The 27,727-nt window shown below is 35.8% G+C and overlaps 1 protein-coding gene across 1 annotated transcript in view; it reads right to left on the reverse strand.

Annotated features, from left to right (window-relative positions):
- Positions 1-25,525, reverse strand: part of ippk (inositol 1,3,4,5,6-pentakisphosphate 2-kinase) — a 34,478-nt gene extending 8,953 nt beyond the window's left edge. Inside the window, exons 1-6 of the mRNA XM_061726596.1 lie at positions 25,308-25,525; positions 14,824-14,883; positions 12,657-12,752; positions 6,259-6,325; positions 3,049-3,170; positions 1,663-1,752 (exon numbers count right to left, since the gene is read on the reverse strand). Of these exons, the coding sequence (XP_061582580.1) occupies positions 1,663-1,752; positions 3,049-3,170; positions 6,259-6,325; positions 12,657-12,752; positions 14,824-14,883; positions 25,308-25,382 (510 nt within the window). The 5' untranslated portion in view covers positions 25,383-25,525. The remainder of the gene's footprint in view (positions 1-1,662; positions 1,753-3,048; positions 3,171-6,258; positions 6,326-12,656; positions 12,753-14,823; positions 14,884-25,307) is intronic.
- Between the last annotated feature and the right edge of the window lie 2,202 nt (positions 25,526-27,727).

Raw genomic sequence — 27,727 nt, forward strand, 5'->3', positions numbered from 1 at the left:
AGTCGACTAAGCTAACGATTAATTGGACGAATATTCTAACGAATATTTTTCTGTTGTTTGATTAATAAAAAACATAATGTATCAAATACATATAAAAAAAATCCTGAATATAGTTTATTAAACACAGTTTTGTACAGCTAAATAAAAATATAGAATAAAATTATGCAAAATAAAAAGGCCTGTTTACTCTTGGAGTCAAACAAAAATCTCTCCTGTACAAAGTTACAAAAGATTAAAAACACTTTCATTGCAGTGCATTTCATCCAAATGTGTTAAAAATAACACTTTAAAATTAACATTGGGATAAAAAAGGGAATTGTTTCACACTAAATTACATATTTTTTTAACATTAAAAAAAAGTCCAACCACGTCATCAAAAGGCAATTACGCAACAAAGGAACCTTTTATGGGGAGTGGAACTAAAAATAAACTAAAAATAAAAGATGTTTTCGGTAGGAATCCTTTTCCGGTGGCACTTTAGCTTCTGCTAACTGGAAAAAAAATTGTTTTCATGCTGGTAAACAGAGTTATGACCAGAAAACATCAAATGTAGGAGCTGATACAGACCATAATCTGATCATGTGACGTTTGTTTTTACAATTATTATTATTATAGCCCCGCCTCCGATAGAGAAGGGGGCGGGGCTTCAGATGCTCCAACCTGCTGGTCTGGTATCAACTCCAAAAGGTGTTTGGGACTAAATTTAAAGTGTTCACAGACTTTTGATGATGTACGGATGTTTTCTGGGGCTTTTTCAGGGTTCCTACACATTTTCCAAGGGTCACTTTCAAGCACTTTCAAGGGTCATTTTCAAAATCTTCAAGCACCTTAATCGCTGGGGTAAAATATCTACAGGAATATATATACTCATAATTATTTATTCCGCTTTTTATCACAATTATCTACATTGTATCGTGCTTTAAACATCTAGTTATGTTTCATTTTACTGATTTTATTTCTCCTTGTAATAACTAAACTTTACAGTCTGATCCCAATTTTGTGAAAGACACAGTTATAATTTCAAGCACTTAAACTAAAATTCAAGCACTTTTCAGGCCTTGAAAACACAACATTGAAATTCAAGCACTTTCAAGGATTTCAAGCCCCCGTAGGAACCCTGTTTTTGCAGAACTTTGTTGGAATGTGAGGACGTGTTAGTCGCTACAGGCCGAGTTTATCTACTTGAATGCAGAGACTGCTGGACAGAAACCAGCGAGACAAGCCTTCCTGAAATCAGTAAATATTCCTCAAAGTTAAAACGAGACTCTAATCTGAGCAGAGTCCTGTTTGAGCGCCGGACCGTGACCCCGACCCGTGGGAGGTGTTGGTGTGTTAGTGTCTTGTAGTGCTGGTGTGTTAGTGCGTTGGTATGTTGGTGTGTTAGTGTGTTAGTGTGTTGGTGCGTGGGTACCTTGTAGTGCTGGTGCGTTGGTGTGTATGTGTGTTGTTCTGTTAGTGTGTTAGTGTGTTGTGTTGTTGGTGCGTCGGTACCTTGTAGTGCTGGTGTGTTGGTGTGTTAGTGTGTTGGTATGTTGGTGCGTCGGTACCTTGTAGTGCTGGTGTGTTGGTGTGTTAGTGTGTTGTTGTGTTGGTGCATCGGTACCTTGTAGTGCTGGTGCGTTAGTGTGTTAGTGTGTTGTTATGTTGGTGCGTCTCCGGTACCTTGTAGTGCTGGTGCATGCAGTATCGACACACCCGGGCCTTGATGTCCTTGCTGACGTGTTTGGGGGACGGCAGGAAACCACACTTAGGCTGCAAACACAACACAGAACAGTTGCTTAGCAACACGTACAGAACTGTTGTCGAGGGTCTGGAGGGGTCGGGGTGTAGCGGGACGTCTGACAGTGAGGCTGCTGAGAACAGTGAAGCTGAAATAAACACTGCTGGACCCGTTTCCAGGGCGTCTACAGGTTTGAAGTTAAATTTAAGACTTTTAAAATTTAAGACGACAAAGACAAGTCAAGTCCAGAAATCCAGTGCTGGGTCAAGGGTTTGCAAGGAGGAATGGTCAAAAAATTCAGTCTCTCGATGTGCAAAACTGATAGAGACAAACCCCAAGAGACTTACAGCTGTAACGCAGCAAAAGGTGGTGCTACAAAGTATTAACTTAAGGGGGGTGAATAATTTTGCACACCCAATTTTTCAATTTTTTTTTGTTAAAACAGTTTAAAATATCCAATACATTTGGTTCCACTTCATGATTGTGTCCCACTTGTTGTTGATTCTTCACAAATTACAGTTTTATATCTTTATGTTTGAAGCCTGAAATGTGGCAAAAGGTCATAAAGTTCAAGGGGGCCAAATACTTTTGCAAGGCCGTGTCCAGCGCTGACCACCAAGCCAGCGTGCTGCCCTATATATAAAATAGGGCAAAAATGTGACATATTTAAAAATATATCATATATATTTCATATCAAAAATGCACATATATTAACCATTAATATATGTGCAGACAAGGGAAAAAAAAAATAAAAGCAGTTTGGATGCTTCTGTAAACAGTTTTACATGAAGACCCAATTGGGCTGAAACCCGCCCAACCTGGCAACCCTGACTGAGGCGTCTAACAACTGGAAAACAGGTTTATTTCTCCTCAAAACGTTTAAATACACTTTTCCTTTTCAAAGTGTAACATTTTAATGATGACCAGATAAATTCCCTCTAAAATTAAGATTCTTAATTTAAGACCCTTGGATTGAGATTTAAGACAAATTAGGACATTTAAAAGCCTTATATTAGCTAAATGGAATTTAAGACTTTTTAAGGACCCGCGGTGCCCTGGTTTAGTTTCCTCGGGCAGCGTGTGTGTGTGTGTGTGTGTGTGTGTGTGTGTGTGTGTGTGTGTGTGTGTGTGTACCTTGATCTCGATGCAGAGAGGGGTGTGTGTGTGTGTGTGTGTGTGTGTGTGTGTGTGTGTGTGTGTGTGTGTGAGTCTCCACCTTGATCTCGATGCAGAGAGGGGGGGGTGTGTGTGTGTGTCTGTGTGTGTGTGTGTGTGTGTGTGTGTGTGTGTGTGTGTGTGTGTGTGTGTGTGTGTGTGTGTGTACCTACCTTGATCTCGATGCAGAGAGGGGGGGGTGTGTGTGTCGGCTGGTGCAGGGGGGGGGACGTCAGGTTGGGCAGACAGAGAGCACAGCCGCTGTAGATGTCCATCACCTTGTCGCAGCGCCACGCTAAAGAGAAGAGAGAAGTTAAGAAACAAGACAAGACAAGAGAAGAGAAGAGGGGAAACTAATTAAAACAGGTCCGGTTATGTTTAAAGGAGACCTATTCTGAAAACCAGGTTTTCTCTGGCTTTAACATATATAAAGTGTTTTTTTCTTGCTTTAACATATATAAAGTGTTTTTTTCTTGCTTTAACATATATAAAGTGTTTTTTTCTTGCTTTAACATATATAAAGTGTTTTTTTCTTGCTTTAACATATATAAAGTGGTCTCCCCTCAGCAACTCAGAGAAGGAGGAAACAACCAGATTCTGCAGTGTCTGTTCAGCCGCCTGGATGATCGTCCAGTGTGATGTGGATCTACGAGACAATAAGATTCTGATCCCCAAAGTTACGGAACGACGGAGCGATGCGTGAAACCACTAACAACTAACTCTGGCCGGAACAACAACAACTCTGCTAGTGGAAAATGTCGAGAAAAAAGTTTAAATGTCGAGAAAAAAGTCAAAATGTCAAAAAAAGTCGAGAAAAAAGTCGAAATGTCGAGAAAAAAGTCAAAATGTCGAGAAAAAAAGTCGAAATGTCAAGAAAAAAAGTCGAAATGTCAAGAAAAAAGTCAAAATGTCAAGAAAAAAAGTCAAAATGTCAAGAAAAAAGTCAAAATGTCGAGAAAAAAAGTCGAAATGTCGAGAAAAAAGTTTAAATGTCGAGAAAAAAGTTTAAATGTCGAGAAAAAAGTTTAAATGTCGAGAAAAAAGTCAAAATGTCGAGAAAAAAAGTCAAAATGTCGAGAAAAAAAGTCGAAATGTCAAGAAAAAAAGTCGAAATGTCGAGAAAAAAGTTTAAATGTCGAGAAAAAAGTCAAAATGTCGAGAAAAAAAGTCAAAATGTCGAGAAAAAAAGTCGAGAAAAAAGTCGAAATGTCAAGAAAAAAGTCAAAATGTCAAGAAAAATAGTCGAAATGACGAGAAAAAAAGTCGAAATGTGGAGTTTAAAGGGGACCTATTCTGTTTTCTGTCTTTAACATATATAAAGTGGTCTCCCCTCAGCCTGCCAACTCAGAGAAGGAGGAAACAACCAGATTCTGCAGAGTCTGTACAGCCGCCCAGATGATCGTCCAGTGTGATGTGGATCTACGAGACAATAAGATTCTGATCCCCAAAGTTACGGAACGACAGGAGTGATTTACATAGGTTGGCCTCCGATGCATGAAACCACGCCCACAACTAACTCCGCCGGCCGGAGCTTCCGCCATTTTTTCGTAGCGATTTTTTCAGGCAGCCAATCAGCACAGAGCCTCATTATCATAGCCCCGCCCACTCAGAATCCTGCATAGATAATGAGGTTAGAGAATGGGAAGATAAAGACATGGATCAGAGGCTGAATTTCTAATTTATTTAGCATTAGGGGTTATTATTTAGTAATGTTATTTGGGGACAGTAATCGACCACAACCTCACCTTCCAACCTAACACTGAATCCATTTTTTCAAAGTGCCAGCAACGCCTCTTTTTTCTTAGGAAACTCCGTAAACTTCAAGTCCACCAATCAGTCCGGACAGCATTTTATAAGTGTTTTATTGAATCAGTTTTAACCTTCAACATAACAGCTTGGTTCGGATCCTTATCTAATATTCACTGTAATCCATTAAATAAAATTATTACACTGAGCAGCAAAATAATTGGACAGAAGCAGGAATCACTGATCAGCATCTATAACAGAAGGACTAAAGGAAAGGGACAACAAATATCCTCAGACATCACACACTCACACACACACACACACACACACACACACACACACACACACACACACACACACACACACACACACACACACACACACACTCACTCTACAGTCAGTATAAGCTCCTCCCTTCAGGTCACAGATACAGATACTAACATTCAGGACAAACATGTCAAGCTTCGTGCCCTCATCAATCAGACTCATAAACAGCTGATTTTACCTATTCATTTTTGTACCCGCTTTTATACATATTTTTAAAAAATCATTGTATTTATTATGCACTTAATGGGGGACTTATTTTTTATCTCTTTTTTCTCTCGCATTTCATCTATGCTATGGTTTACAGCATCTAAGTCCAGCAGTATTTGTGATTGCCCAATGTATGTGGCTTTATATTGATTGTTTGGTTTGTTTCTGTCCTGTTGCATATGTTATCTGTACACGCACTGATGCTGATGCTTTTACACAAATGAAGTTCCTAACGGATAAATAAAGTTATTTATTATTATTATTATTATTATTATTAAAAACAATCAAAACATTGTTTTTAAGACATTCAAGGCCTGTTTAAAATAGGTATTAGATGTGTATAATAGTTCCCCTTTAAACTCTGGAATAAATTGTTACCAAGCAACATCCAAATAATGTTGGTGGTTAGAGAGGGAACATACAATTTAAGAGGGAATCGTAATTTTAAACAGTTTACCATCAATTAAACTCTGAAAAGTATGAGCTTATTTCTGTCTGTGGTGTAAAATTGTGGAACAAACTAGATGTGGACAATATGCATTAACTCAAAACTATTTAAAAATAAACAAACACTCTTGGCAGCTACAAAGGACTGGACAGCTAATTATATTTTAGACAGGATTTTATGTAGTTAGCATGATTGTAATGTGGGTTATATTAATTCATATTAAAGTTAAATGTTCAGAATTTTTTAGATTGCATTGATTTATGGATTATGAATATTGTTTTTATGCTTGTGCATGTTTGAGACAAATAAAAATCTAATCAAATCAAATCAGGGAACGATATAACGTCTATAAATCTAAACAGATTATTTTCTTCAGATCTTTTATCTTTTTAGATTAATTTTATGATGTTTCCCGCTCTTGATGCATCTTTCTGGTAAAAGCAAATACATTTCAACATCCTCACAACTTCCTAAATGTGAAAAGATCAGATCATTTCACACATGAACCACAAGTGTCTCTTATTTTCCGAGTCGGTGAACTTTAGAGAAGTTCCCAGACTGATTCTGAAACCTCCAGACGGTTCCTGTTTCCGTGGTTACGGGAGGAGGGAGGGGTCGTCACGGAAACAGGAAGGTTCAGGAGACGGAGCCTCACCTGGTCGTTGGTGCTGGATCTTGATGGACAGCTGTCGCACGAACTCCAGCGGTAGTTTCACCACTTCCTGCAGAGAACAAGAAAAGACTGATGTTAGTTTCCATATGAGCTTGTTTTCAACTGCAGCTCAATAACACAGGACAAGTGGATGATGATGTTGAACTCACTAGAAATGTTTCTGCACTATTGGAGGATTGACTCCAGTGCTTTTAAGGATTGGCACGACTACTAACTAGTCCCAAAGTCCTCTAGCTCAGAGTTTTTCAACTGGTTTTTCCCCAGGAACCACCATTACAATCAAGAAGCAACTCGGGGACCAACTGCTTTTGGGGAGGTTTGTTTTATTTTGCATCTTGCTTTTAAATAAGAGGATGGGCCTATAGACGAATCCCGCGAAACCCGGAAGTCGAGCGGCCGCCATTACTGCGGTGGCGGCCCCGCTCCTCCGCTCCAGTCCATAGACATATATACGTATGGATCTATTACTCCGCTCCCTGCCAGGCTCTCTTCATGTATTTGTATCATCGGAACACTCCTGTCCCGTCACGTGCATTTGTTTTGATAGTGAATGAAGACGGGACGGACTTTCAAAACTACTTTTCTGTTTCACCAAGTGAACAGACGGAACGCAAAAAAAGATGTTAAACTGCTGGAAAGGAACTGGAATTTACCTGGATACCTTAAACAAGGAAGCCAGGGAGCGGTATATGGAGAAAATAATGATTATTAACGGTTTGGGTTCATATGAAATCACTACTAAAGAATGGAGCTCCGATGAGGATTTACTGCCGCAGTTCTGCAGAACCGTCGTCTTACTACCTTGTTTAGTGTTTGGCAGCTGCTTTGGTAAATGTTTGACTCGCCATGTGTTTCAATAAATTAGTATAATATAACAACATACAGTACATCTTTTTTATTACTCTTACTTCTCTTTTCTTTTTTTTTATGCTGAAGAGGCGTGAGCAATATTTTTCTTTTCCTCGTGAGATTATTTTTTTCTTCTGCAGCTACAAATAGAGTTGATATTTTTTCCTCAACAAACTAGTTTTATCTGCAGATTGGGGTTATGTATGTATGTATTCTGTATCATCCGGAGCTGAGATAGTTCTGCCCTTCAATTAGAGACCTGTAATTGCGTTTTTTTTCGTCATCGGACGCCAGGCGATCAATAAAATATTCTTGGATACCTAAAATAAAACAAAACATAAACAGGTAATATTTAATTGTGCAGACGTGCCTCGTAAGGAGAGGAGGTGGAGAGAGCTATATTACAGTGTTTAATCATACACTCCCTTATCTCCCTATTCCTCTATTCTTTCCTGCTTATCGCTCAAACAAATCATTATTTATAAATTAACATCAGCATTAATTTAAGATACCTTCATTATTTATGGAAGGCCACTGTCTAACATCATCAATCCAGCTATAATGATGCTGTAGAGCGTCAGGTTACAATAACAGCGCTGCGGTGGCAGATTGACACCTGCCACCGCAGCGATGGCGCCGCCGCAAGATGGCGGCGCACACAAACCGGTCGCCGGATTCGTGTATAGGCTATTTATTTGCATCAGTTTCTATTTTTATTTGCACCTTTTACTATAAAAAAAAACAACAACAAACAGTCAATGAAAAATGAACAATAGGAAGCCAAGAGGCTTATAATGTTACAAAGTTCACTCTCACTCATTTGACATAATTTGGATGGGTAATTATTCACAAAAATGAATAGCAAATGGAAAAGAAATTGAGTCTAAAGGATAATTTTTTTTTATTATTATTGTATTCTATTTACAATTTCACGGACCACCTGCAGTACCACCGCAGAACACCAGAGGGACCACCGGTTGACAATCCCTACTCTAGCAGAATAACCAGCTCCAACACCCCCCTCCACCTCAGAAACTACTAACTAGTCCCTAACTAGTCCTCTAGCAGAATACCCAGCTCCAACACCCCCCTCCACCTCAGAAAAGTCATGAATAGTAAATAATACTGGTTTAAATTGGACTGAATTTGGAGATGAAACCTGAATTTTAAATATTAAAGATACAATTATCTTTTTTATTACGCCCATCCAGAAACAACATCAGGAAGGTTTTGGTTCGTGCTGGAGACTTTATAAATATTCCCTTCAAATATGAAGCGATGTATTGGGGTGATTTACAGTTTGATAACTGGAATACGGATGTTAATGATTGCTCTGTATTCTGTTGGCAGCCAGTAAGAAATCTGTCACAAGAAGAAGGTTAAAAGTAGAACCAGCCACTACTGAAGAATGGATTGATACTGTCCACGAAACTTACATCGTGGAAAAGTTAGTGTTTTCCCTCAGACACAAAAAGAAAAGTTCTATGGGATTTGGTCTAAATGAACTGAGAACATGAAGCTGTAAGATCTGATTTCATATCAATCTGTGTTTTTTGTGTTGACCTGCTCTCTGCACTGATACTGGACTTTATTTCTTCTTCATCTTGTGAAGCTGTGACGATAACGAGAAAAGAGCTGCCCCAGTTCTGTTGTTCATGTTACACACACTTATTTAAAATTATGATCAAAGACACTTGGACTTTGGTTGGTTTTTTTTATCCACTTTTCCAAAATTGAAAACAGATGGTTGAACGTTGGAGAAAGACATTGCAACGTTCCAAGGAGTGAATGTAATACTGTATATGGAAACAATTGCTTTTTCAAAAAAACAGAAAATAAAAAAAAGAAGATACAATTATCCACTTGAAATTACATCATTTACATCTCATTTCAATTATCCGAGACCTGGCGAGATCCAGAGATCCAGAGATCCAGAGATCCAGAGATCCAGAGACCCGAGACCCGAGACAAGACCGAATAATGTCCAGGCCGAGACAAAAGTGACCGGTCTCCAGAACTACATATCCACCTCCAACTCTTTTTAACTCTTCTTAACTCTTTTTAACTCTTCTTAAACTGTTCTGTTGCTGCTGACAAACCCAATCTCCCTACGGGGACAATAAAGGTTTTCATTCATTCATTCATTCAACTGCCAAACTGCTGTTAAAACCACAGTATTTAAATGGTGTGATTCCAGTAAGCTGCTAGTCCGGCTGCTGCCGGGGCTCAGACTGTTGCAGGACAAGCAGATAAGGTTGTTGACCCGTCAGACAAGACTCTGGGATAAGGACAAACACCACGGACTTCAGCACCAGAACCAGGAGTTCTGGGGCCGGATTCACAAAACATTAAGAAAAAAAATCTTCTTAAGTGTCATTTTTTTCTTAAGTTCAGTCTTAAGAAAAAAAGAAGAAGAAGTCATATTCTCCAAAAATGTTCTTAAGTATTTTCTCAACTTTCTTCTTAAGTTTCTTCTTAAGAAAAAACTTAAGAATAAATGGTATTCTTGAAATAAAAGTTCTCAAATTTGTTCTTGACATTTTTCTTAAGTTTAAGACAACCTTGACCTGTCTTAAAATTTCTTCTGTGAAAATGTAATAATAATAATAATAATAATAATAATAATAATAATAAGCTTCTAAAATCACCTTTTTCAACACATTTTAGACAAGTTTAGACTAGTAGGTCATAGTTTGAGGATATACTTTGTAATTAATTACACAAAGAGCCTGTTAACTGTTTGTTAGCATGTTAGTTAACGTGGTAGTTAATTATTATTAATTTTCCCCAATAGTAATTTTCACACATTAATCTCATCCACCAGAACCTTGAAAAGTTCCTGCATCTTTTTTTCTCCTTCTCCATGTTTAGTGAGTGACTGACCGTTAAAACGCAAACTACCTGTATAAATTATATATATATATATTTATATATATATATATATATATATATATAAATAAATGTTGTTTGTTGGCGCGTGCAATGCAATGACATATTTTAATAAGTTCTTAAGTAGGAAAAATAAGAAATTCGTAAGAAATGACAAGTTACAATATTGAGGAATTGCACTTAAGAACTTTCTTATGAACTTCTAATTTTAGATCTTAAGACATTTCTTAAGATCGTTCTTAAGAACATATCAGTGAATCCGGGCCCTGGATTCTGATCTGATCCACACCGACGGTTTCATTCTGATCTTAAAGCTCTTAAAGCCTTTAGAAAGTATTTTTAAACTCCTCCCAGTTTCCCGTCAAACACATGAGACTGTTAAATAGGGAACAGTTCTGGTTCTGGTTCCTCTTCTGCTCCGTCTGTGCAGCAGGAACTGATCTTTTCTGTCCCCGACCAGAACCGTGAAGTCACCGCTTCAACATTCCTGTTTCTAAAATACACCCGAGCTGAGTGGAGTCACGGGGACGGTTATCTGCTCATCTGACCGTCTATAAACGTCTTCTGGGACGGTCCTGACTCACGGGTCATGTGACTCCCCCAAATAACTCCACGAGACGCGTGAGGCTCGAGGATAACGGGAAAATCAAAGATAGACGCAGAACATTTCTGAGAAACGGCGTCCTGCAGGGTGACGGATCGTTCCTGCTCCGAGTAAAGCAGGAAACATCAGCTGAACCTTCAGAGAACTGAACCAGCACCGTCTTTAATGTCGTTTAACGTCTGCTTTGCTTCAATTTTCTAAATAAAACACCACGAGGTTGCCAGATCTGACAGGTTCCAGCCCACACGCGATGTAAAACCCGCCAAAATAATGAAAAACCAGCTAAAAATCAAACATTCTCTATGTTAAAACTGTCAATTATTACATCTATAATACAATTAAAGCTTCACATCATCACTAAATAGCCAAAAAAAAGTTCAGGCTCCAAACAAAGACTACAATTCAATTGAGTAGATTCAAATAAAAAATCGAATATCAGTGAGTTTATTGTGTAAGTTTCTACTTTTCTCTACTTTTTTGTTAATAATTTCTCCTAAATATTTAGTAGGAAAAGATGGTCAAATATATATTTTCCAGCCCAATTGTGCTGAAACTTGCTCAACCTGGCAACACAGATTTACAACCTCTGCAGGAAATTCTCCTCAAAACCAATAAATAAACTTTTCCTTTTTCAAAATGTAAGAAAACCTTTTAATGATGATCACTAAATAGCCAAAAAAAAGTTCAGGCTCCAAACAAAGACTACAATTAAATTAAGTAGATTAAAGCAAAAATCAGTGAGTTTATTGTGTAAGTTTCTACTTTTCTCTGCCACAATGGAAACTTTTTTGTTAATAATTTCTCCTAAATATTTAGTAAAAACCAGGAAAAGCAGCCCAAATATATATTTTTCAGCCCAATTGGAGAAATTGTAAACCCTCTGTCTGGGGTTTTATTAACAATTTAAAGATTTTTTTCACACGTCTCAAAAAGAGTAGAAAACAAAAATGCAAGTAAAATAAGTCTAGACATTGCTCGTTATTTGTTATTCTAATTTAATAATTCCTCTCCTTTTCTATTCTCCATTATGTGAATGTAAATGCTTAATTTATTTTGTTATTCACTTGCACCTTCTAATTCTTAGAGCACCTTGTTTCTTGTTTTTTGTATTCCTTACCAGAATCCCCATTTTTTATTTTCCTTTCTTTTCATATTGCATTACATTGATATCTGTCCATTATCCTCTTTGAGAGTTTGTATATTTTCAATAAAGTTTTGTTTAAAAAAAAAAGAAATTTCAGCCCAATTGGACTGAAACTTACGACGGAGTATTAGGGCCAAACAATAAAAAAAGATTGTTGTAATATTACGAGAATAAAGTGGTAATGTTACGAGAATAAAGTGGTAATTTATGAGAATAAAGTCGTAATTTATGAAAATAAAGTCGTAATATTACGAAAATAAAGTCGTAACATTACGAAAATAAAGTCGTAACATTACGAGAATAAAGTCGTAACATTACGAGAATAAAGTCGTAACATTACGAGAATAAAGTCGTAACATTACGAGAATAAAGTCGTAATTTATGAGAATAAAGTCGTAATATTACAAGAATAAAGTGTTCATTTATGAGAGTGTGTTAAAATGTTGTGACGTTATATTTATATATTTATAATATATTTAATATTACGATTTTATTCTCGTAATATTACAACTTTTTTCTCGCAATTTTACGACTTTATTCTCATATTATTATGACTTTATTTTCGTAATTTCCTTTTTTTATTCTCTTAGTTCAACCCTAAAACTTGCCCAACCTGGCAACACAGATTTAGAACCTCCGCAGGAGATTCTCCTCAAAACGATGAAATAAACCGTTTAATGATGACTGGATACATTCCCTCTAAAATGAAGACCCTTGGATTGAGATTTGAGACAAATTAAGACATTTAAAGGCCTTATTTTAGGAAAATTAGACTTTTTAAGGACCCGTGGCCGTCCTGATCATGGACACACGTATCAGAACCACTAAATCAGCAGTTTGGAGCTTCTTTTTAACATAAAAGTGAGCAGATTGAAGCAGGAAGTGTGGTCTCACCCCACTGTGGGTGAACTTGTCCCCCAGCAGGCTGCTCATCACGTTGGAGCTGAAGTCCACGATGTTCTGGATCTGCCTGAAGGCCTGCTCCGCCGTCTGCACAAGTAAACACGGGGAAACAAGGGGAAACAAGGGGAAACAAGGGGAAACAAGGGGGAACAAGGGGGAACAACGGGGGAAACAAGGGGAAACAAGGGGAAACAACAGGTAAACAACCGGTAAACATCCTGCTATCAGCAGTACAGATCCTGAGTCTTTTTTTTTAGTTTAGTTTATTTATTTAGCAATACAAGACAAATTGAACAATAAATGTAAAAACATTGAAATAACATGCAAGGAAAGGAAGAAGCCTGGTGGATTATATAGAATCCTTTCCTTATATGAATAAAAAACTAAACAAAGCTACACAAGAGGGAGTAAAAAAAACAAGAAAACACAAGAAAATGTAACTCAGATTAAATAATGAACACTACAAAGATGAAACAAGAAAGTTCTTTAAATGTTTTTTTGAATATTGGCAAGGATGGTGATGATTTAAGAGATTTATTGAGTGAATTCCACAAGTGGTGAAAGATTGATGTTTAATGTTCTACAAAACGGTAAATTAAAATCATCTTTGTGCCTTGTAGCATAAGAATGAATATCGGAATTAACACAAAATAATTTATGAAAAGAAGAAGGAAGATCTTGTATATAATTTTTAAATTTGAACATAAATAAACATGTTTGAAAAATGTTAATTTTATTGACGGATAATAGTGAATATTTAATGAAAAGCGGAGCAGACGCTCATATCTGTTTGCATGTGATATCATTCTGAGAAACCTTTATTTAATTATCAGTAATTTATTAATATATGTTGAATGTGTTGAAGCCCAAACAATGTTGCAGTAATTAAGACGAGGGAAGATTAAACTATAATAGAGTTAAATGAGAGGAAGGAAGAACAAAAGGACAAACTTTTCTCAATACCAAGCATCTTCATAGATTTCATGCATACAGAATCAATATGTTGTTTCCAATTTAAACAATCATCGATAATGACACCCAAGAATTTAGCATGAGTAATCTGGCAAATTTCAGAGCCATTGATTATAATTCTAGGTTTTTCTTTGGGAAATGTTTTGTTTTTGTTACTAAAAATCATGAAGTTGCATTTTTTAATATTAAGAGTAAACTTGTTCAGTTGAAACCATTTAAGACATCCAATAATTCAGTGTTTACATGGTTGACAAGGGTATTTAATCCCTGTAGGGCATTTAAATTCCCTGAGTCAGATCTGCTGTGGTGACACGTGTTTACATGTGTTTACACGTGTTTACATGTGTTTACATGTGTTTACACGTGTTTACATGTGTTTACATGTGTTTACACGTGTTTACATGTGTTTACACGTGTTTACATGTGTTTACACGTGTTTACGCCCGACACGACGGAGGGAAATAAGATGGAAATCAGTTCCTGCAGATCCAGGTCACATGATCCTGATCATCATGTACAACCTTACCTGAACTAAATGTTTCTACCTGAACTAAATGTTTTATCCTGAACTAAATGTTTTATATTGAACTAAATGTTTTATACTGAACTAAATGTTTTTACCTGAACTAAATGTTTCTACCTGAACTAAATGTTTTATCCTGAACTAAATGTTTTATATTGAACTAAATGTTTTATACTGAACTAAATGTTTTTACCTGAACTAAATGTTTTATATTGAACTAAATGTTTTATACTAAACTAAATGTTTTATACTAAACTAAATGTTTTATACTAAACTAAATGTTTTATATTGAACTAAATGTTTTATACTGAACTAAATGTTTTATATTGAACTAAATGTTTTATACTGAACTAAATGTTTTATAGTGAACTAAATGTTTTATACTGAACTAAATGTTTTATAGTGAACTAAATGTTTTATACTGAACTAAATGTTTTATACTGAACTAAATGTTTTATATTGAACTAAATGTTTTACCTGAACTAAATGTTTTACCTGAACTAAATGTTTTATATTGAACTAAATGTTTTATACTGAACTAAATGTTTTATACTGAACTAAATGTTTTATACTGAACTTAATGTTTTACCTGAACTAAATGTTTTATACTGAACTAAATGTTTCTATCTGTTCTAAATGTTTCTACCTGATTGCCGGTCTTACCTGCGGAGGGTTCTCGGAGTCTTCTGCAGGATACTTGAGCAGACGCAGAACTCTGGAGAGCTGCAGGAGAGAGAGGAGAGAGGAGAGAATCTGGTTAGTAACGAGAATCTGATCATCTTCACTTTGAGCTTGAAGCGATTAAGAAAACAAGATCAGTAAACCTGGAACATGAACTGGATCATAGATGCAGGGCGTCTACAGGTTTGACCAAGTTAAATTTAAGACTTTTAATACCAAAAGTCACTAAGAAATCCAGCGCTGAGGTCCAGGTTGCCAGATCTGACAGGTTCCAGCCCAAACACGATGTAAATTGCCAAAATAATGAAAAACCAGCTAAAATCAAACATTCTGTATGTTAAAACCGTCAATTATTAAATGCAGAATAAATTTAAAGCTTCACATCATCACTAATTAGTAAAAAAAAACACAATTAAATGGAGTAGATTAAAGCAGATAAAATATCAGTGAGTTTATTGTGTACGTTTCTACTTTTCTCTGCCATAATGGAAACTTTTTTGTTAATATCCTAAATATAATGTTCCTAAATATTTAGTAAAAATCAGGAAAGCAGCCTAAATTTTATAACCCCGCCCAGTCCTATATTTTTCAGCCCGATTGGACTGAAACTTACTCAACCTGGCAACACAGATTTAGAACCTCTGCAGGAGATTCTCCTCAAAACCAATAAATAAACTTTTCCTTTTTCAAAGTGTAAGAAAACCTTTTAATGATCACCACTAAATAGCTCAAATAAGGTTCGGGCTCCAAACAAAGACTACAATTAAATTGAGTAGATTAAATCGAATATCAGTGAGTTTATTGTGTAAGTTTCTACTTTTCTCTGCCATAATGAAAACTTTTTTGTCAATAATTTCTCCTAAATATTTGGTAAAAACCAGGAAAAGCGCTGAGGTCCAGGTTGCCAGATCTGACAGGTTCCAGCCCAAACGTGATGTAAAACCCACCGAAATAATGAAAAACCAGCCCAAACCAAACATTCTCTATGTTAAAACCATCAATTATTAAATGCCTAATAAATTTAAAGTCATAATCAAATGAAGCCAAAAAAACAGTTCAGGCTCAAAACAAAGACTATAATTAAACTGAGTAGATTAAAGCAAATATAATATCAGTGAGTTTATTGTGTAAGTTTCTACTTTTCTCTGCCATAATTGAAACTTTTTTGTTAATCATTTTCTCTTGTATTTTTTGTAAAAATCAGGAAAATCAGCCCAAATTGTATCAACCCGCCCAGTCCTAGAGATCGAGGTTGCCAGATCTGACAGGTTCCAGCCCAAACGCCTTGAAAAACCCGCCCAAGTCTTAGATTCTCTGTTAATGGAGGAGAAGAAGAAAAAAAAATCGTGATAAAAAAATTATTAAAAATAAAACGTAAGTTATTAAATGCATAATAGATTTCAAGTCATAAGCAAATGAAGCTTCACAACACCACTAAACAGCCCCAAAAATGTTAGGCTCCAAACAGACAATTAAATTGAGTAGATTAAAGCAGATAAAATATCAGTGAGTTTATTGTGTAAGTTTCTACTTTTCTCTGCCATAATGGAAACTTTTTTGTTAATATTTTACTCCTAATTATTTAGTAAAAACCAGGAAAAGCAGCCCAAATATATATTTTTTTAGCCTGAAACTTGTCCAACCTGGCAACACAGATTTAGAACCTCTGCAGGAGATTCTCCTCAAAACGATGAAATAAACTTTTCCTTTTTCTAAGTGCAAGAAAACCTTTAAATGATGACCACTAAATAGCCACAAAAAAGTTCAGGCTCCAAACACAGACTACAATTAAATAAATAAAATATCAGTGAGTTTATTGTGTAAGTTGGTACTTTTCTCTGCCATAATTTAAACTTTTTTGTTCATAATTTCTCCTAAATATTTAGTAAAAACCAGGAAAAGCAGCTCAAATATATATTTTGCTTCAATTTTCTAAATAAAACACCACAAGGTTGCCAGATCTGACAGGTTCCACCCCAAATGGGATGTAAAACCTACCGTAATAACGAAAAACCAACCTGAATCACACATTTTCTATGTTAAAACTGTAAATTATTAAATGCAGAATAAATGTAAAGCTTCACAACACAACTAATTAGTCCAAAAAAACAATTAAATTGAGTAGATTAAATCAAATAAAATATCAGAGTTTATTTATTTATAATTTTCTACTTTTCTCTGCCATAATGGAAACTTTTTTGTTAATAATTTCTCCTAAATATTTAGTAAAAATCAGGAAAGCAGCCTAAATTTTAATCAACCCGCCCAGTCCTATATTTTTCAGCCCAATGGGCTGAAACTTGCCCAACCTGGCAACACAGATTTAGAAACTCTGCAGGAGATTCTCCTCAAAACGATGAAATAAACTTTTTAATGACGACTGGATACATTCCCTCTAAAATTAAGACCATTGGATTGAGATTTAAGACAAATTAAGACATTTAAAGGCCTTGTTTTAGGAACATTGAATTAAAAAACTCCCTCCGGGTCAGTTTTTGACGGGTTTATATCAGTTTGAACCATCACAACAGAAAACAGGTTTAGTTTCATGGATTTAGACTCAGAAACCCGAAGCGTGTTCAAACACTGATGCAGCTTTTCCACGGTGGAACAAAAACAGAGAATCCATTCTGCGATCTCCGGGTGTGTCCGGGTGTGTCGCCGTCAGACCGAGGACGAGGAGCCACTAAGACCTGCGTCACAAAGCGAGTCCGGACCGGCGTCTCCACCCAGAGACAAAGCCCCGGCTGAGTAACAATCAGGAGAAAGACTTATTTCGACACAGTGAGCCGTGTTGACATGACTGATTCCATGATCAGCTGATCCGCGTTACTGACGCAGACACGGCCGTTGGTGACACAGATCTGATGAATCACAGATATCTGATGTGGAAACAGAGTGACAACTGCAGTTTTATTAACAACTCTATTCCAACGTGTGTTACATTTAGGCCTGTGTTGAAAAAAATCAATTTTCTGATTCTAAATCGATTCTCATATTAATTCCTAAAAATCGATTTGTATGTCTAAAGATCAATTTTTATTTATTTTTTTTCCCCATCATTACATTTTTGCCTGGTGAACTTTAATCCCAGTAGTTTTGAAAACTCCTGAACTAAATGAACTTTTCTTTAGAGAAAATGCTGGACATTTCAGTTTAGATTTCTAAATGTTATATTAGTTCAATGAAGTTCATATAATATTATATATTATATTTACTAGAGCTTGTTTGTTTTTTTCTGTTATCGGACACGGTTTGTCATGAAATACCTGAAAAATGCCGGTGCTTCATGTCCAGCTGTGTCTGGTGACAGAATAAATCAGACAAGATAAAATAATCTGTTTACTGCTTGAGCTGTTGCAATTTCTTTCTTTTTTTGCACTTTAAATGGATATTGAAATGCCTATTTGAGTTATTTATTTCTTAGTTATTTCACAATAATTATTGTGAAATTGTTATTTCAATAGTTATTTTAGTCGTATAATCCAGGCAACACTAACCCAAATCAGAATCGAATCAAATGGTGATAATCGATTCTGAACTTAAGAATCGGAATCGAATTGATTCTTGACATTTGAATCGATACCCAGCTGTAGTTACATTAGAAAAGCTAACATATGTTATTAGAGGTAAAGCACAAGAATTTCAAGAAGTATGGACACCTTTAATGGATTTTCTCAAGCAACGATAGAATATACAGGACTGTCTCAGAAAATTAGAATATTGTGATAAAGTTCTTTATTTTCTGTAATGCAAAAATGTCATACATTCTGGATTCATTACAAATCAACTGAAATATTTCAAGCCTTTTATTATTTTAATATTGCTGATTATGGTTTACAGTTTAAGATTAAGATTCCCAGAATATTCTAATTTTTTGAGATAGGATATTTGAGTTTTCTTAAGCTGTAAGCCATGATCAGCAATATTAAAATAATAAAAGGCTTGCAATATTTCAGTTGATTTGTAATGAATCCAGAATGTGACATTTTTGTTTTTGTAATTGCATTACAGAAAATCACAATATTCTAATTTTCTGAGGCAGTCCTGTATATGTAAAACAAGTGTGATCATTTTTGTTTGTTTGTGAAGCTATTGAGTGTGATTTTCGTTGTCTTGTTTTGTTTTGTCTGTGTGTAAACAGCAAGACCTGCTTGCATTTTATTTTTGCAATTAATGTGACACTTGCTGATGGTTTTGGTTTTTTTGTACATTTATATTGAAATTCAATAAAAATAGTTTAAAAAAAAAAGAACTGTATTCTGGAAAAAGAGGATGTAGTTTTACGCCTAAACTCCTCTCATTTCCCTCGCTCACAAAACAAATTAACTTTTAAAAAAACGACTTAAGCTCACCTAATGCAGCAGACCTAATGACTGGGAATTTATTATTGATATTGAAATTAGTAGAATTATTATAATGATAGCAGTGACTGAAAATATATTACTAATGTATGGTATTATTAGTGCTATTATAGTGTATTAGTATAATTAGTTGTATTAATATATTAATACAATACATGTATGTGTATTATGGTTGTTTTTATTATAAGTGTAGTTATGCTAGGAATGTACGTATTTATGTCTTAGATATTATCATTTATGTAATATTTTATGTACTTTATGGACCCCAGGAAGATTAGTGGTCGTGGCAACTAATGGGGATCCATCCAATAAACAATAAACTATTTCATCCCTTTTCACCCCTATTATTTTATTTTTAAAAAGGATTTATTTAGTTAGCATGTTTGTAATGTGGGTTTTATTTATATTCATTCATATTAGAGTTAGATGTTCTGAATTTTTTTGTATTTTTTTTAATTTTTGTATGAATGTGTATACATATCTATATATATATATATATATATATATATATATATATATATATATATATATATATATTAAAAAAAATTAGGGCTGCAGCTATCGAATATTTTAGTAATCGAGTATTCTACTGAAAATTCCATCGATTAATCGAGTAATCGGATAAAACATATTTTTGTTTAGGTAAAGAGCAATTATAAATATAAATAAGATGTTAGATTTTAATTGATATTACTAAGACTAAATGATATAATACAGTAGGTTCATGGCTGTGCATTTAAAAACCCTGAACTTACACCAGTTGACCAAATACACTGCCTTCACTCAAAAAACTAAGGATCTTACTAAGAAATGTTCTTATTTCTAAATAAAAAATAAAATCCTGATCCTGCTGTATTGGAGCACATTAGGCACCAGCGCTACTTGTTTTATCCATGAATGACTACAGAGATAAAATTGAAAACTACCCAGTTAGCTTTATTACGTTTTTATTTTTCTGACATTTTCTGCCTTTTCTTTTAGTTAAAACTGTAGCGGGAACAGATGTTTAGAGGAACCTATGTATGTACCGGGTGAAGGCTGTTTTATGGTTCCGCGTTACAACAACGCAGAGCCTACGGCGTAGACTCTGCGTTGTAGTAACGCGGAACCATAATGGGGGGGGAGATATCGGAGAACGGACCAGAAGAATATAGCATGGATTAAAAATAAAAGTTAAGCACTGGACTACATGTGTCTCCCGTCTGGGCCATTGCAGACTCATTGCCTGAGCATGATGTTACTAAAACCAAACAAACCCGCCGCCCCTTTCTTCCCCTTACGTGCGCGGCGTCAGCGCGCTGTGCCGCATTAAATGTAGTCCGGGCGTAATACCTGCTTTGAGCTGGTGAAATTAAATGAAAAGAAAAAAAAAAGAAATTAAACGATTCCTCGAGGCAGAGAAAATTCCTCGATCATTTTTTGTAATCGAATTACTCGAATTATTCGAGGAATCGTTTCAGCCCTAAAAAAAATTGTATTTTATATATACATTTTATATATATAAAATTTATATATAAAATACAATTTTTATTTATTTATATATATATATATATATATATATATATATATATATATATATATATATATATATAAAAACAATTGTATTTTATATATAATTGTATACCATATGACGATGTAAGGGGGGCTGAACTTGATAATCTTTGTTTCCTTCAGCTCCTTCTTGAACTTACACTTCACTGCAATGTGCTATTTATTTTAATATTATTATATACACGGTTTGTTTTTATGCTTGTGCATGTTTGAGACAAATAAAAATCTAATCCAGGAATCCCTCCACTCTGCTGCCACTTGTGTTTTTATGTTTGAGACAAATAAAAATCTAATCCAAGAATCCCTCCACTCTGCTGCCACTTTCACATAAACTGCAGCTCCGCTACATGACATTGTAATCAGATTACCGCTACATCAGAAGCTCGCGGCACGAGTCCAGCTGGAACAATTCTACTTCTGTTAGAACTGTAAACTTTTGGTTAAATAACAAAAAAACAATGTGAATCAAAGCTTCAAGCATCAACCGTTACCGTGGCAACCACAAGCACAGCACCATCAGAGGGAAAATCAACCCTATTAGACGGTAAAAAGAGCATAAAAACAACTAAAAACCACTCAAAAACGTCCTTCCACTTGATAGTGAGGACAAACGGGGGTCGTTTGAACTCAAAACTTGCATTAAAAATACTTTTTATAAGGAATGATCTTGAAAGTAAGGACATGCCCTTTTTATTAACTAGTACGTATAAAGTTAAATCCCCCGGCCGGACCCCACACACACAATCTCGTCAGAGGAATGGAATCTGTGTCTTGTCAGGGGCTTAAAATATCCTCTTATCGTGACGCAGGTCGAACAAAACACAAACACAGACAAACACAGACAAACACAGACAAACACAGACCCGCTGTTCTGCCATTTTTTGCTGCTTTGCCAAAAAATGCTCCCTAATGGTTTTCTAGCTTTGTAGAGCTACAATTTTACTGTGTTTTACTCCCTAAATAACTTCCTTGTCTCTTGCCAGGCCGTTATTGTAAATAAGAATGTTCTTAATGACCTGCCTGGTTAATTAAAGGCCAATGACTGAATGAATATCAAATAAAGCCATAGAATTGTTTTTTTTTCCTCTTTATTGTATAATGTTCACAAAGTGTAATGCAGTTCATGTCATGGGTCGTGTATTTTGAAGGATCAAATACTCAACATCCCATTTAGTGTGGCAATCAAACTTTGAAAATCGACTCTGCGCATGCGCAGAACCACAAAGTAGCATTTTTCGGCAGGGAGCAGGGATTGGCAGAACACCGGCTCCAAATAAAGTTTATCAGGTCGGAGGAGGAAGAGACGGAGGAAGAGACGGAGGAAGAGACGGAGGAAGAGACGGAGGAAGTAAAGGAGGAAGAGAAGGAGGAAGAGAAGGAGGAAGAGATGGAGGAACGGCAGCAGCAACAAACATCTGGAGCTGCGGTTGTTCAGTTTCCGGGTCAGAGACTCGTCTGAAAAACGACGAGAGACTGAACCCGTTTCAGGAGTTACACCAGTTCAGATAGCACCGCTAAATACTTTAAATATGCAAATTAATGTTTCTGACGACACTCTAAACTCCTGGATTTCTTTAGTAAACACATTCTTATTTATTAATAATAATAATAATAATAATAATAATAATAATAACCACGGACTGCCCCCCCATCCCACTCTACGTTACATTAACGTAAAGACTCCAATCCTGACCTTATGCGTTACATTAACGCACATGCTAAGTCACTTTTGTACAGACTCTTATCCGGCACTTTAAAAACCTCATATTGTACATTTCTGTTCATACATTTTCTCTCTTATATATTTACTTTTATATTTGTATTGCATTGCACCAATCACCACAACAAATTCCTTCTGTGTGTTTAGTTCTGGGTGGTATACCGGTTCATACCGGTTCATACCGAATACCGGTGTTTATGTTTCTTATGATATGAATGTTTCATATACCGTAATACCGGTGAGTTTGTACAGTAGCTACACAACGTTGGGAACGCCGCGCAGAGCTACGTTAGCGCCGCTGGACACTGTTTGTGAGGGGACTGTTTAGCAGCAGTGATGCACCGATTGTTCCGTAACCGAAATTGTTCGGCCGAAAATGGTAAAAAAACACTTTCAGTGTTCGGTGGAATAAGTGGGAAAAAAACGAACAATTAATAACAGCGTTGTAAAATAAGGAAATAGACTCCCCGCTCCGTAACTGTTACACCACAAACATAAATCATTGGCCAACCAAAAAGTAACCACATAAGAATTTTACCAACATTCACCAGGAGGTGGAACCAAAACAACATAATGCTGGGAAATTAAAACATGTTCAGTTTTTTATGTTCAATAAATATTTTCTACCTTGTAATTTTGTAAAAGATTTTTTTCTTTGAAAAGCCTAAATCAAATGTATTTGATTTATGCATCCTCCTCATGACAATAAAATAGTCCATTCTAAGCCAATTTACTGCAGCAATTCCTTTCCAAATCATTAGAAAATGTGGTCAACACCCAGTTGTGCATGAAAATAAAAATACCGTGATATACCGTGAAACCGATATAATTTTGAAAAATACCGTGATATAAATATTTGGTCATACCGCCCAGCACTAAGTGTGTTTAACAAACTTGGCAATAAACTCTTTTCTGATTCTGAATAGTAATAATGGTAATAATAGCAATAATAATAATAATAACAGTAATAACAATACTAATAATGGTAATAATAGCAATAATAATAATAATAATAATAACAGTAATAACAATACTAATAATGGTAATAATAGCAATAATAATAACAGTAATAACAATAGTAATAATAGCAATAATAATAATAGTAATAATGGTTATAATACCAATAATAACAACAGTAATAAAATAATAATAATCCTGGGTTAATCTGTATGTTATCCCGAGTTAATCTGGGCTAACCTGAAATCACCCAGGATAACACGCCCAATAAACCGGAATAACCCCCAGAATATCCTGAGTTAACCCGGGATAACCCAGAATAACCAGGTTATTGGGCGTGTTATCCCGTGTTATCCTGGGTTTTCCTGAGGGGTAACCCGGGTTAGGTTATTTCAGGTTAACCTGGGTTATTCTGTGTGTTAACCCGGGTTAACCCATCTCGGGTTAATTTAACCCTCGGTTATCACTCTGGTTATCCTGGGTTAACCCGGGTCATCCAGTTATTCTGGCTGTTAATAGAGATTTTTATATTATACACATAGGCCCAAGACTAGGCCTGTGTTGAAAAAATCGATTTTCTGATTCTAAATCGATTCTCATATTAGTTCCTAAAAATCGATTTGTATGTCTAAAGATCGATTTTTTTTTTTTTTTTTTAATACTTTTTGATTTTTTTCTCATCATTACATTTTTGCCTGGTGAACTTTAGTCCCAGTAGTTTTGAAAACTCCTGAACTAAATTAACTTTTCTTTAGAGAAAATGCTGGACATTTCAGCTTAAATATCTAAATGTTATATTAGTTCAATGAAGTTCATATAATCTATATTTACTAGAGCTTGTTTGGTTTCTCTGTTATCAGACACGGTTTGTCATGAAATACCTGAGAAATGCCGGTGCTTCATGTCCAGCTGTGTCTGGTGACAGAATAAACCAGACAAGCTAAAATAATTAGTTTACTGCTTGAACTGTTGCAATTTCTTTCTTTTTTTGCACTTTAAATGGATATTGAAATGCCTATTTGAGTTATTTATTTCTTAGTTATTTCACAATAATTATTGTGAAATTATTATTTCACTAGTTATTTTACAGTCATATAATCCAGGAAACACTAACCCAAATCAATATCAAATCGAATCAAATGGTGATAATCGATTCTGAATCTTAAGAATTGGAATCGATTCTTGACAATGAATCGATCCCCAGCCCTACCCAAGACTATTATTTTTCTATTTTTTATTCCACCTATGTTATCATTACCATCATGCACTTTGTCTTTTGTCTTTATCTGTTTTAACTGCAATGATGAGCCTGAACAACCGAGATTTTTACCCATGTTACTCAGTAATATGATGTGACAATAAAGATAGTTGATTGTTGCTAACCCGGGTTATCCCAGGTTAATTTAACCCCGGTTATCCTGGGTGTTAACCTGGGTTAGGGTAAACTTAACCCGGGTTATCCTGGGTTAGTTAATCCCAGTTATTCCAAGTTATCCCGGGTTTTCTCTCTTTGGGCCTCGGCTCAGCTGTGACAGAAGCTACAGCCTGATTTATGGTTCTGCGTTACATTAACTCAAAGCCTACGCCGTAGGCTCTGCGTCGCTGTAACGCAGAACCATAAATCAGCCGTAACTCCTCCGTTAGCTCCACTAGCATCTGTCAGCACAGCCGCCGGTTTTTAACCTTTAATAAAGTTTCTAACCGACACAGATCAACAGAACCAGCGGGTTCGGATAACAAACCCCCGGATAAACGCGTTTCCCGCCTCTAGCGGAGCAGAAACAGACATTTATGTCCAGAATAACCACATTTATCCCCCGGTCTGTAGCTGTAGCCGCCGCGGGGACGCGCCTCGCCCGCGGGAGCGCGCTCACCTGGACGTGAGAAACCACCAGGCTCTTGTTCCCCTCGCCGTGGTACCGCCACTCGTCCGTCTGGACCGGATACATCCCCAACCAGAACCAGGACTAGAGCCGGGAGCAGGACTAGGACCGGGACTGGAGCCGGGACCGGGACTAGAGGACTAGAACCAGAACCAGGACCGAGCAGAGCCGACACATGCACGACCTGCTGGAGTTACAACAGATCAGGCCACGCCCACGATCAGGACAGGCCACGCCCACCAAGGCTCTACTTCCGCCCCGACCTTTCAAAGCAAAAGCACGTGTTTTAGAATCAGAATCAGAATCAGTGCAATTTTTTATTTTTATTTATTTTTATTTTTTTTTGTTGTCGTTGTTGTTTTGTGTGTCCTGTATTTTATTTTATTTTATTTGTCCTATTATTATTGTCTTCAGTCAGAGTTTGATTGGTAATCGGTACTTACTTTGGGACCTGTTTATAATTACGTATTTTGCAGTGTGTGTCTTTTGGGGTGTTTGTTATGTTAAGTTTTGTGTCCTTATTTATTTTACTTGTTTGTTTTTTTTTTGTGTGTCTGTGGTAAAATAACAACCTGATAATAAATATACATACCGGAAAATAATGTGCAATATCATTCTCTGCAACGTGCAATTATGCAAATAACATCTGAAAATATGCATCTGTTATTTTTTTTATATTCTAGTATTTCTTATTATTTATTTTTATTCTCCTTCTTCTTATTATTATTATTGTATATACTGTTTATAGTGTTTTTATTATTATTGTGTGATATTGATGCCTCTTGTGTTTTGCACTATCCCCTTTGCTGCCGTAATCTGGAAATTTCCCCTCTGTGGGACTATTAAAGGATTTCTTATCTTATCTTATCTTAAATATAAAACGGGGTATTCAGCCAAATCCTTTATAAAAAATGTTTATTGTGTAATATGCATTACATCGACTACCCAATAAGGAAACATGTTTGAAAAAAAAAATGTGCAAATCCGTCCGTAGATACGCTGGATGTGAAAGGTAAATGTGAATTGGAAGCTAATGCCATAATTGCTGATGAGGAGTGGGAGAAAATGACACTTGAAATACAGCTTCTGTTGCACATATTTGCCAGCAACTCCTCTGCCGGATCCACTGATGGGCTAAAAACCATAATTTCAGGATCCTTCCAAGTGGATCTGCTGGTGCAACGGTGGACCCATCGCAGCTCCTGCTGGTCCTCGATTCAGCTCTGGAAGCAAGAGAAAGGCTGAAAAACTCAGGCCTGCAGACTGCAGTTAGACTGTTTAATGACACTATTTAGATAGCAAAGACACAGCATGAACTGCTAATAAACATTGCACGGTTGCCCTTAAATGAAATATTTTTAACTTTGAAATTGTATGTTTTAAAATTGTATGTTTTTTATTGATTGCTGTAAAATTCTGCTCCTTTTTCAGTGGAGTCCTGGCTTTCACTGCTAGGAAAAGGAAGATTATGTAAGAATTAATTTAATATCGTAGCTTCATAGAGAGGTTTTAATTGACCCATTTGTCACAGTTTTGTTATTTAGTTCCTGTTTTATTTTGAAACCAGTGTCTTTATCTTTAAGTTCTGTCTTGACTTCCCTGTTTCCATCTGCCCTGATTGTTTCCACCTGTGTCTCAACACTTCTGTGTTTATCTGGTCTTGTCTTTCCCTGCTGGTCTTTACTGTTCCTTCCTCCGTGTTTCAGCTCTGGTTTTTGTTCTTTGTCATGTTCTGGTTTAGAATCCTGATCAGCAGCGTTTTTGGTTTTGTTTAAGTTAATAAATCACTGTTTTTTAAACTCCTACATCTGGATCCAACTCTACCGCACCCTGACACCGTTGGTAAGTCTTTCTTACTGTTGCTAACTGGGACAATCTGCAGTGCAGGTTTTTAATTTACTTTTAATGATCTATAGTGTATAAGTTTCTGTGTTTGGCAGTTTCATAACCTGAGGTAAACACACAATGCTGGTGGTAATTAACAGCTGATATTAGTGCCTGCAACTAAAACAAAAACTGCTCTGTTTTGTTTGGATTTAGGTTAATTTAATAAAATAAACTCCATTGTCCATCTTCTCTGGACACACAGAGTCCATATAACAATTATCTCATCCCATTGTTGTAGGATTATTATTATTATTATTATTCATATTTTTCTTAATAAAATGGATAAGACAGTTGAATTTTTAGGATCTTAAGTGTTTTTCTGTGGCACTAAAAGTTGCAGATTTCTGAGTTTTGGTCCCCGTGGAACTAATACTCCACATTTATTCTATTTTAGTTTTTTGCTTACTTTGTTTTTTAATTTACATTCTTTGTAAATTGATTTTTTTTGGGGAAAAAGGGGCAGATTAAATAAAAATCTTCTTCTTTCTGCTCCTTTTCATTCAGAATTTAGGAACGTTTGTGTT

Source organism: Cololabis saira, chromosome 8, assembly GCF_033807715.1.
Source record: "Cololabis saira isolate AMF1-May2022 chromosome 8, fColSai1.1, whole genome shotgun sequence".
NCBI lineage: Eukaryota > Metazoa > Chordata > Actinopteri > Beloniformes > Belonidae > Cololabis > Cololabis saira.